This window comes from Haemorhous mexicanus, chromosome 1, assembly GCF_027477595.1.
Source record: "Haemorhous mexicanus isolate bHaeMex1 chromosome 1, bHaeMex1.pri, whole genome shotgun sequence".
NCBI lineage: Eukaryota > Metazoa > Chordata > Aves > Passeriformes > Fringillidae > Haemorhous > Haemorhous mexicanus.
In genome coordinates, this window is record NC_082341.1 from 47,693,200 (window position 1) to 47,705,820 (window position 12,621).

Below are 12,621 nucleotides of genomic sequence, written 5' to 3' on the forward strand. Positions count from 1 at the left end.
TGCTTTAAACTTAACTTGGTCCATAAACAAAAAACACCACATGAATAAAAGACAAGTTGAAAAATTTGGTAACTAGAAGCATTTAATTTTAAAGTGGCATAACACATGATGTGTGCCACAGATCAAATCACTGCAAAAAATAGACTATAACCACAAAATGCTGAAGATTAAACCATGAGCTTTTGGAAATCTAGTATATAGCTGCAGTTAGAAAATAAGGATTCAGAGTTCCATAAGTCATTAACCACACAATGGGCAGGAATCCAGGAGTGATTGTTTTTACACTGCCCAATCTATGGCCTACTGGATTCTATAAAGTAGTTAATTTTTCTGTGGAAAATACACAGTATATCTTGTACAAAGACCCTCAGAGACCATCTGTGTTCCACTTCAAAGACCACTTACTACTTTTGCTTTACTTCCTGATACTATTTACCTCCTTGAAGTCAAGAGAATACAAGGACATTTGTGAGGGGATTTGAACTGATTTCAGTTTTCTTTCTCTCATGAGACGGTGTGGGTATTGTTGACTTCTACCTGTGTAGTAGAGCTTGACACTAAGTGCAAACCTCTTACTTGAAATCAAATGCTTACTGTTAGAGCATCATTTAATAGTGCGACAATCCAGTTGATATTTTTCTGCTGCACACTCCACATTAAACCAATGGACACTGACTCAGGACTTTGGTCCTGAATTTCACCAATGATGAAATTTGGTAAGGCATTCTGGTAAAGAATGAGTGTATTTTTAGATGTCAGCTTTCATTTTTATGTCAAAAAAACCCATTATCATATTAGAAAAATCCCATTCAAAATCAAAACAATAAAAAATGGAAATAAAGACTTTTTTCCATTTGGGTTTTACCACACATGTTCTCAGTAACATGAAATTTAAAACACAGTTTTTAAGTCATATCACTTAAATATCAGCCTTTAAATATACTTTCAATGGCTTATTGACATTCCAGTGAATAGAGAAGAAACTAGGACCCCAGTCTCCCCAAAATCTATGGCATAGGCAACACTTGTGACTTCCGACTTTGCTCATCCGCAGTCCTGATCAGACCATTGTTAGGGGAAATTAAAAAAAGCAGTATCCCATTGGTAATTAATAGACTATCCTAGAAGTCTAGACCTCTTGAGATATTTAATTTATCAACTCAGAGAGCATAAAACCACCCCACATGGAAGGAATGCCAGATTTTAAGCAGAATACTCACTCTGTGCCACTTTCAACCATTTGCGTTAGGAGGGAAATGCCATCCAGGTTTATAAATTCTTGGGCAAACGTAACATCCCGTGAGTAGTTGGCTAAGTCTTTCAGTGCTTCTAACTTTGCATCCATACTAGAAGACTGGATCCTTTCATGGAGCTGCTGTGCATTTTGAGCCTATGAGAGAAACAAAACACACAAAACAAAAGCAACAAAACAGCTTTTGTTACAATGAAAATCATTAATAAAATGTCAGTGTAAGCAGGAACAATGGCCATGTTTAATATTAATGATATTTAACTTCCATGCTCAGAAAATATTAAGTAGCTCAAATACAAATTACTTTTGTAAAAGTATATTACCCATGTATTACTCCATTATTACCTATAATTATTTGGACTCTTGCAGAATCATTAGCTGAGCAACGGATAGATGTCCCATTGTCTCAGGCAAAATGTGAGCATTACAAATAACAGCCTTTGGCTTCAAGAACCTATGCGTCACATCAATAAAGAAAAAATGAAAATAAACTGCCTCAGACAATCTCAGTAAAATAATAGTGGCACTTCTTTTCCTGTCAATGCTTACTCAGGTTACACACTTGTCATCACCTTTAGCAGCAAAGACCACAGACTGTCCTAATCATGTTACATCAAGAGAGACCAACTTCAGACCTTCTGCTCCTTCCTCCCCCTCTTCTTTTGTTCACAGTCAGTTCCAACACTCATATACCCTTTTAACAAGGAGTGCAGAATAATTACTTCCCACATAACACTATGATATTATCTGTCATACATCTTTTTGTGTGTTCAAGATCCTCATTTATGCTATTCTGGCCATTAATGTTTCAAAGAGAGGATGAGTTAGTGAAATTCAAAATGGACACTGATGATAAAAAGCTAAAGAAATACTTTAATAATGCATATTAAATTTCCTCTCTCTTTAGCCATACAAATACTTTAAAATACATCTCACATTTTCAATTTGATGCTTTCACTTACCTGAACAGAATACCCAAAAGCTTCCGTTAATAGCAAGCTAGGTCATACTTTTCTTAGAAAAATAATCCTCCTCCCTACATATAGAGATATTTCCAAAATTCTGTTTCCTAAGATTCATTTCTTACCTGCACCCAAGGAAAGGTGAATGAGAGGCTATATGTCATTAGGGAAACAAATTAAACGCAAATTCTGTTGAGAGTTATTTTCTCTGAGATGATGTTTATTCTTTCTCAGCTGGAGAAGAAATAGAGAAGAAAGGGCTCTGCTGACAGACAATTACTTTTCTGTTCAAGTAATGACTGTACTCTTCACAGAGATGGTCATCTCTGAAGATAAAGATTCTGAGAAAGCAGTCATTTTTAGTGCAAGTGACAATTTAAACAAGGAGCCCAGAAAAATAACCAGCATAGTGTTGCTACAGATTCAGCTGCCTAGCTACATAACTTTGATTGCTACAAAAATATGAATAAATTAAATGTCCCAATCTCCTCCAATATCAACAAGATTGGTTACTTCGTGTTTTTGCAATGCTGGTGGTAAATGCATAGTCTCCAGTCAGCATTTGACCAGAAAAAAATAGAGCAAGGAGCATGTATGTGGAAGAAATGACTTCTAGTTAGTGTGGCTACGGTTAACACAGCATTGAAAAGAAATGGAATATCTTTAGTCTTGAGGTTTTTTTATGCTTTAAGTATAGGGTGATGCAGCCATAGCAGTTCCATTACCTATAAAAAGGCAGAATCCTGTCATCCAAAAGATCTTTCTGCCACTGAAGGTTACCTACTCTATCAATGGACTTGAGTTGTAATAGGGAAACAATGGTTTATGCAGCCTCTCTGTAATGGCAACAGCTGTCCAAATGGAAACTTGGAGACTATTATCACCAGCTTAAGCTCGAGAGAAGGTAAATAATTTGCTGAAGCCCATGGAAGAAATATAAAGAGATACCACTTACTTTCAACTTCCAGGATAACTACCGAATACATCCCCCGGCCCTTTCCTTTCATCAGAGGGGGTGAAAAAAGCTTTGCTAAACTACTCTTCTACAATCAGCCACAAAAATCCACCACTATTATTACTTGAACCAGAAGTTCCGCTGCCAACTGCTACCTTATCAAAGTATGTACTTCATGGAGCCATTCCTAACACTAAACTCTCCACTATAAGGAAGACTCAGAGATGCAAATTATCTTCAAAACATTGCTGTTTCACTGAATGCATGCAATGTCTGAATTCTTGCTCACCTCAGTAAAGAAACACTCTGGAAAAACTTCAATACTGCCATGGCAGCGGCATTCCCCAAACTTTGGAAATGATTGCTCAGATTTAACCTTAAACCTATTAAATCTGTGCACATGGCTTTTTCCAACCTGCCATACTTCATGCCACTCCCACTATCTGCCCACTGAAGGAAGCTACTGAACCAGAAGTTCTTCCAGCTTTTCACGGGAACTCAGCCCTCTAAAAGCTCCTGGACTCAGTGAAAATAGAACAAATAGGAAAGGTGAACAAAACAACTGGTTCACAGTGACCAAGCAGCTCTTCTGAGCTGCTCTACCAGTAAGTCTGAGTGGGCAAACCTTGGGCAGCAGAGCTGTGGCCAAACAGATGGAGACTGTAATTGCCTGAGTATCACCATAGCAAGCAAGAAAAACATGTGAGCAGAGCCAGGAGAACATCCTCCTCCAAATCCCTTCACAACACACTGCACTGTGTAAACAAAGTTTAGTCTTCATACTTATTCACAACAGATTATTTATGGTGAGGTTCACCCTTCCTCTTGAGGAGACAGTCTTGCCCCCAGCAGGTACACCTGGGGCTGGTGAACTGCTGCTGTCAGCCAGTCAGAATTCCATTACACATGTATCCTTACCAAGCATGGAAAGAGCTAACCCTCCCTCTCACCACACCCGAGAGCACCAGGACACAGATGTACATTAGCAGCTCACCAGCACTGGACAACACCACCATGAGCAGGACCAACCTATCAACTGAAATATGTTAATCCTCTTTCCTCTGCAGTCAGTGAGAGCTTTGAAATTCACCAGACTAAAACCAAAATATTATCTAAGAGACAGCTTGGAACCCTCTACAGAGCGCAAAAATCCACGCTACAGAAGTGGTTCAGACGCGCTTTAAGCACATAAAAGAGTGCTTATTAACATCATAGGCTTTATCTGACTATGCCAAGGTTCCATCAGCAAAGTTTACACACAGTTGCAGTCTTCTTACATTAAACAAGTTTTGCAAGACACTGCATCCAATAACCTTGCTCCTTCTACTCTCAGATGAGAAAAGAACAGACAAATGGCAGAGGAGGTCTTGATTGAGGGGGTCAACATATATTTGTCTCAGCAAGAGTGCTGGCACAAGTCTCACTGGCAACATGGACAAAAGTCATATTGTCTGTTGTCATCCCAAATGCCTGATGTGTGAAAATATTGCCTTGGTTAATACCATGCAGTTCTCACAAGCCTTCTAATTCTTGTTGCCATAGCACTCATACATGCTTATGCAATGTACAGGTCATTTATGACTGCATTAAAAAATGAAACCCGGATGAAATATGCTCCGAGTGCTTACCAGGGAGCTATTTCAATGATTTGCAAGCCATCAGTGGATGGACAGAAAGCACAGCTCATTAAAGCAATAGCAGAGCTGGCTGCCATGTCTGCATTCTTACTGAAATATCATTCAGGTAGGAGTAAATATAAATATATAAACCTCTGCAACTGAGAATCATTAGAGGGAATTAACAGAAATATGGCTGCTCAAGGAAATGAAAGGCAGAATTAACTGCTCTCCTCTTTAGAAAGGAAGGAAGGAAGATGGGAAACTTGTAAAACATGTCCTGTTGAAGTCCCAGCATTTCAAAAGGCTGTCAAGTGGCATAAGCCACATGTCTAGTATTAAATGACTTGCTCCAAGGGCATCCAGAAAGGTTGCCCTTAGGGAGTAGCACTGCTTAAAAGGAGCAGCTTGATGAGATTGTCAGCTTAAAGAGAAAACTACTGACCTAAATCCAGAATGTGACTTTCTTAGAGACTCTAATAGCCATTTGGAGGTTAAGAATCCCAAGATCATCCTAACAAGGGATTCTACTGATCAAACTATCATTTCTTTGCCACTGAATACTTTGTGCAAAAACTTTGAAAGCAACTTATTAACCAGACATACACAGGGCTTCTGTACAGAATACAAAATAACAGCGAGTAAGGACAAGAGGGAGGACACAGATCCAAATGCAACTACTATCAAACAGGAATGTGCTATGGAAGAAATTTGGACCATTGATTTAAATTGCTGGCTATCCATTATCTAATCAGTTGTCTTCTTTATCCTTTACAAAAAGCAAAAAAATTAAGGGTATTGCTATCTATCGTGTAGATTAAGTCACATCAGTCAATATGTTGCTAGAAAAAGAGCATAGAGACCATCAGTAACTACCCAATCCAGCTTTGTCCTTCCCAAACATATGCATTTCTGTAGTTTAATTTAAATCATTCAGTGTTAAAGCACCGCGGTGGTTTAAAGTGCTGTCTTTTCCTGAATTGTTACTGTCATTTCACCTGCAACTGCATATATGTCAGAGAGCAATGGAGGAGTGGATACATTGCATAACCATCATTTTACACATACACATTCAGCAGACCCACCAAGGCTGACTAGTCTCTGATGCCAGGTAAGCAATGTGAATCTATTTTAATCAATACATGCATTAATGGTAAACATTTTTTGCATGAACTCTGAAGCACAGTTTGTACATCTGAAGCCCTGTACAGATGTGATACACAGAGAGGTCCTGTGGAATCATTACAGGCAATTAAGGAGGCAAAAACAGGGAAATGGTTATCTCTAGAGTCTTGCACTAAATCAATAACAAAAGCATTACAGATGCATAGCCAAATGTATTACATAAATATGCCTTAAAATAAGGCATATGCAATCACTAGCCACTTCTCAATGCTCTATAAGCATTTTTCTTCTATCTACATTTTAAATAATCTCTTCCACTTACTATTCAAAATGTGCCTTTTGAAACATGAAAACATCAGATTAAACCTTTCTCTATGAAAAGAAAAACCCCAACTCCACTTCTCAAATCTACTATGTGCAGAAAAATATAAAAGTGGCTAATTGACCCCCATGGTCAGTGCTTCTGGTATAAGGTTTATTTAGCAACTAATTTACCATTACATGATAAACATAACCACAATTACAGGTTAGAACTGCAAAAGTTATGCATTTACAGAACTTCAAATACATGTTCAAGCAATTGTAGATCAAAAATTCTTAATTAGAACCTCAAAATTTTACTTTGAGGATTCAGATGTATAAGCAGAAATAGATTAAAAAAACTCTTTATACTTCCTAGGCTGTTTAGATCACATATAAAGAACATGTTCCTCATATCTGTGGAAGCATTCAGAGAAAATCCTATGATGACTATCATTGAACACCTTTATTTACATGATTGCTCATTGTACACATGCTAATACTATGCCTACAAACAAATGACAGGTTTGAGAACTGAACTGATCTCTGACCAAGGGATCAAAAAAAAAAAAAAAAAAGAAAAAAAAAAGACAAAAGCAAATTATCAGGCCCCACAAATACCAGATCAGAAAACCCCCCTTAACCCAGGTTTTAAGGTATATACCTCATAAGCAAGGCATTTTTTGTAAATGCAGCCCAAGAAGCTGCTCTTAATAAACAGTAAGTGCTCAAGTAATCAGTTCTGTTTGAAAACCATTAAATTAAATAAACTACACTAGTTCCTTCAGTTTAATTTTCCCAGTATTTTAGCATCTTTTCAAAGTGATTAATCATTTGAAAAAGGATTTGCAGGATCTGATTGCAGGAATCCTGCAGTTTCGCACACTAAAAGCCTGGACTTTGCTTGCTGCATTGCAGGACACAAAAGTCCTTTCGCATCAGCCTCACACTCGGGAGCAATTACAGCTCATTTATACACCTACCCACCCTGCACTGGAATATGGTTATCACAAAAGAGACAGCAGCAATACAGCATTTCAATTGTCACAAACGTTCAAATACAAAGAAATGTTGCATAAGAAACTTTTCATGCGTCCCTTCAGAAATGCAGTTGGACAAAGGGGGAAAACAGGTCACGGAAAACTGCAAAAACACACAATAGCCCAAAGAATTGGTAAGAAAGATGACAGGAGAGGTTAAAATAAATAAGAAAGATGATATAGGAACAAAGATAATAAGGGAGAAATTCAATCTGCACTCAAGTTACCTAGGAAACAGAGTGTCTGTGTGGTGAGCAGTTTATAGAAGAAAAAAATAGCATTGTTTAGGAAAAAAACAGTCTTTCAGAGAATCTCACAAACTTAGCAAACAGACCTATGGAAACAAAGAAGCAGTTCAAATTCCCACCAGGCCTAATGACTAGCGTTTGCAAACTTTTAACTCGAAGAAATTTAAAATAGGCACATTGTAAATCTCTCAAGGCAAGCATTTATAATGGATTTAGCAGCACACCATAACTGCAGCTCTGCCCTTGCAGTATTAACAATGGTTTTCAGATAAAGGTCCCTGTATAGGCACACAAAATAATCTAAATTCAAGATTAAAAAAGAGAAAGTATTTAACATTTATATTCATGGAGTTAGATTTCAAATCCTCATTTTTAAAAAGCCCCAAAATGCTGGTTTACTATTTCTAGATAAAACTACCTTTCTTTCCTCTCTCTTTTTAATCTTTAATAGTACCAACTCTGAGTACTTGAGCAATAAATAATTTGAGGCTAATGACAACAAAACTCAAAAAGACTGCATCTCATCCTTCTCATCCAATTTTCTATGACTTGGGCCATGCAACCCTAAAGGGTACAGCCAGACTACTGGCTGTCATGGTTATAAGCTGCATAAAATTAAGCACTAGAAAAGCATTTCAAGCTCAGGCAGCCTTCAGAACTGGTCAACACAACTCCTCTCAACTCTTCAAGGAAAAAAGTTTCCTCAAAAGGCTTGTAAAGTTCAGGACAATTTTTTTTCCCCCACCCCACGACAGCCAGGAAATAGACAGCTCAGACCTCTCTGAAACTGCAGGGACACATCCCAGAAACTGCATAATCCATATGTGGCGTCTCTTCATTTCTCTCAATCTTTCTCTCCTTTCCTAAATCATCTACCTTTTCATAAAGTTTTTTTTGGAGTATGATTTTGGTTTTTTGGGGCAAGAGGAAAGATAGTTTCAGCTTTATCCTGTTGTAGGATAGAAAAAACAGAGGGGGTGGGGGGAATTCAGAATCTTGATGTTTTCACATGATGAGAAAAACATTTCTCACCCAGCACTAACAGCTAGGAAAGCGTCTCTCCCATTTTGTAGGAGTGTATCATGCAGCCTGTTCTTCACATTATCTCTTCCAACTAGTGTTGCTCTCATACAGAATTTCAGAGGAAATATGGAAACAGATTGCCTGTTAGCTTTTCAGGGTAAATGACAACCAGTGTGGGTCACCAGTTTAAGAACCACAGCCTGGAGGCCTTTATCTATTTTAGGTACTGCTATGATGACCACTTTGACAGTACCTTAAAAAGCAAATAGACTATTGTAGTGAGGACACGCAGAACTTCAATTTTTACCTATATAAAGAATAAAATATTTGCTAATCTGACAAAAACCAATCTGCTCCTCCTTCCAAGTTACCCCTCTGATTCTGGGAAAAGTTAACGCAAAATTTTAAAACATCAGGAAGTATGAAAATAGGCACTGGTTCAGACGTAAATATCACTGCCGGAGAGCAGAGAGTAGACCAGCCTCCTATCTTAAAGTCACTTGTAACTGCAGACCAGTGCCAAAGCAGTCCATAATTTGTTAGGTAGCAGGAAATATCTCAATATCCTAAGGACTCCTGACTTGATTAACTGACCCTAAGGCAAATCCCCAAAGAAACAGAACAAGCAGATGCTAGTCCTAGAATGACAAGTGGGTGCAAAGCCCCACTTTCTTGACCACTGGTAGTAGCAGAAAATGTTGTCCATCCAAGATTAGTCTTTTGTGTTTGTAGGTCCCATTTCCAATCACACAAGTGATCATAAAGCCAGCCAGCCATCTCCACAGATCAGTCACAGCACAGCCTCTCTTCAGTGAGGTTTCACAGTGCAACTGGTTGTGGATTTTGAGATGGGGGAAATTCCATGAGTTGTCCTATGTGGTTATTCCATGTTGTGGTTACACTCCAGGTGGTTATTCCATGTGTGCATGACACACTGCATTTGGACTACATTGGTTCTTGATGAACCACAGATCCTGTTTTGATTTCAAGAGATCCCAAGTCTGGGCAGTACTGGGAGGGATATTTGTTAAGAAATAACAAAGGTTAGATGGAGCTGGTGCTGGGGCTGCCTGTTTCTGAGGGATTTCCATCAAAAGGGGTTTATTCTACCAGAAATGGTTTTCCCATGCTCAAGGCTGTTTTGGTGATATGTGCCAAGAGACTCTGGAATCACACAGATCCTGACAGCTATGATCTTAAACTGCTGGGATTTTTTGGGTTTTTTTTGGTTTTGATTTTTTTTTTTTTTTATGTCTATAAAGCTTTGAATATAATGACCATTGAAGAACATGATGAAGGCTAATGGAAACCTCTTGTCTTTGCCCTGTTGGCTGCTGAGCAGTGCTTTCTGTTGAGAAGCTACTGGGTGGCAGAGTTTGAGCATAAGAATGCTTCAAATCTGCAGAGGCTAGAACACCATCATGAAGAGGTAAACCACTTTAATGGCACACTAACTACATTTGTCAGCAAGGAAATTGGATTACTGCTGCCTTAGACATACATCTTCCAGGACTAACAGTGGCTTTCAGCATGTGGCAGCAACACTGCTCAACTCAGCAGGAAAACAAGCCATTACAAGGCAACCAGCAACTCAGCTGTGCTTTTTAGGAACTGTCAAAGAGATAGTGTAGGGGGAAAAAAAGCCAACAACAAAGAAACCCAGTAAAATCTCAACATTACAGTTGCTACTCACTCAACACAAAACCAGAGATCAGGAAAGCTCTGACCTTTGCCACCCAGCAGAGCTCTCCATGATTCAAATCCCTGACCTTCCTCCTGGCTTCCTGGTTTTGAGTTCTGAGGCAGAAAAAGAGCAACTTGAGGGAGGCTGCAATGTCAGCAGGGAAGCAGGGATATCTTGTATGTAAAAACTGTTCCCAGTGGAAGTGAGACACAAAAACCCACCCAACTGTGCCAACAGTATCACCAAATGTCAATCAGAGTTATTATTCCTGCCTCCACAACTCATAATCTTTGCTCCTGGAGGATTGTGGGATACATTGTGGATAAAGCTTAAAAGTACAAACATTAGTTCACAAGTATTTACTAATTGAAATTTCACTTTGAAAGAAGAGAAGAAAAGAACACTGACTCACCGGAGATGTTGTTAATCGAAGGATAGCTCCATTTTTTATCTCATTACGATTCTGAAAGAGAAAAAACCAAAGGTTTCACTTAAAACTTACTCACATAAAAAGATGAAGCATGCATTGAGCAGGCTGTCATGCTAAACCTTGCAAGCACCAAGCAACAGTGCTTTTCCCTGTCTGCATGCAAAAGCTTCCCTCTTTTAGACGTAAGCTAGCATCTATTTTCCTCATTGAGGCATATAACATTAGTTTCAACAAATAAGTTGAATTCACGTGACACTTAACCAACCTGAACTCTTTCAAGAATGACTTCATGTTTTTCAAAGTTTAACTTCCACTGGAAACTTCTAAATATTTTTTTGAAATATGCTGTCCATGGTGTCTGGCTCTGGTATTGTACATACTTGAGCAGTTTGTAAGTTTGCTGAAACCTGTCATTAAGCATCTGCAGGATTTAGAATTCAACCCACTGGCTCTTTATTTTCTATAACAAGAACATGCTGACTTAAACCACTGGAACCTACCCACTGAGCTTTGCCACCACGACTTTGCATTCTCCCTCAAAGTGAAAAAGCTCTGTTAGCAGAGTAAAGTTCAAACATGCCATAAGTCCTTCTCCTTGCCCAGCTGTCAGAAAGAGAGGGCATTTAACGTTTTCTTTTGGTTAAGCTCACACAGCAGTGGCGCAAGCTATGGTGTACACTTACAGCATCCTTACAACCTTGTGGTCAAAGCCCATGTGCAAAGCTTCCCCTCTTTCAACAACTACCTCCTATTCACCACAGGGTAGGAGAATAAAGTACCTACAGCAATGAACATGCTGACAGGCACTGAATGTGTGCAGTACAACACACAGTCACAATGCCAGTCATGGTTCAGTAGTTGTTCATGAGCTGATACTCTAATCTGTCAGAGGAATTGGAGGAATCCCTAACAGTTTGAGAGAGAAGAGCTAATTTTGTACTGAAGACCAAGTTGCAGGCTTTCTGAAGACTGGTGTTTAGCCAAGAAAAAATATGAAGGTGTATTTCTCCTCTGTCAGTTTTTCCCAAATTTATTTCATCTTTCTTGTTCCCATTCTGATACATCACAAATCCAAAATGCTAAAAACCAGATAAATCTTGCCTGAAATCAGGTCAAGTAGTCCCAAAATAATACTCCAGTACATTGTCTCATTTTTGGTATCCAAGTCATCTGTGGGATTGGTTCTAGCTACCTCAAAGATCACTCTCCACCCACAAAGACTTCTTCACTCTAACTGAAATAAATGAAGTGCCAGACAACACAGGGGCTACAAGAGAGAAGCTTTCTTACAGCATCTTTTTGCCTGCATATGCAGCGACTCTTCTCAGCCCTCAGCAGTCTCCTCCTGCCAGAACAGCCTCAGGGAGGCCAGCCAGGCTACACTCAAAGGAGGGGCAAAGAAGGGCGAGCAGCTAAACAGTGGGTGACTTCCCACAGCACTGAAAAAGTGCCAGATTTTCGCCACTTGTTGTGGAACAGCACCAGACCCAGCCACATTTCATCATGTCTAAGGAATCTGTGTGAAGTGGCCATAGTGCATTTGTGTGGTTTAATCTCAATCAGTGCTGAAGCAAACTCAACTTCACAAACAGTTGTGGTTGCTAAAACTGTTACCACCTCCTGGATTTGTGGAGCTGAATAAAAGTAATTGCTTTGGGACAGACAATTAGCAGAGGCTATATCTACCTCCATTAGCAGCTTAGACTAAGCTACTAGACTTCAGCTGCATTAGGCCAGAGCTTTTGCATGTACACATACACAAAGTTCCATCAGTTTCACTTGGAAGACAGCAAATCCCAGCATGCAACAATATGAAAACCAGGAAATCAATAAGACTTAAACAACTGGAACTGTACTAATCACATTCAGAAGTTAAAGTTCACTGACATATTTATAAAAACATTGGAGCTTATAAGTAGACTGTTCTTAGACATAAATAAGAGCACACAGAGAGGCTTATTTTTTTAGGCAGCAAAAATTTAGGCT

The 12,621-nt window shown here is 39.0% G+C and overlaps 1 protein-coding gene across 5 annotated transcripts in view; it reads right to left on the reverse strand.

The window, feature by feature from the left end:
• Nucleotides 1-12,621, reverse strand: part of ELMO1 (engulfment and cell motility 1) — a 303,565-nt gene that overhangs the window by 215,976 nt on the left and 74,968 nt on the right. For all 5 annotated transcript variants that reach the window (XM_059848786.1, XM_059848795.1, XM_059848803.1 and 2 more), the window contains 2 exons: nt 10,618-10,668; nt 1,221-1,390 (listed from right to left, as the gene is read on the reverse strand). In XM_059848786.1, the coding sequence (XP_059704769.1) occupies nt 1,221-1,390; nt 10,618-10,668 (221 nt within the window). The remainder of the gene's footprint in view (nt 1-1,220; nt 1,391-10,617; nt 10,669-12,621) is intronic.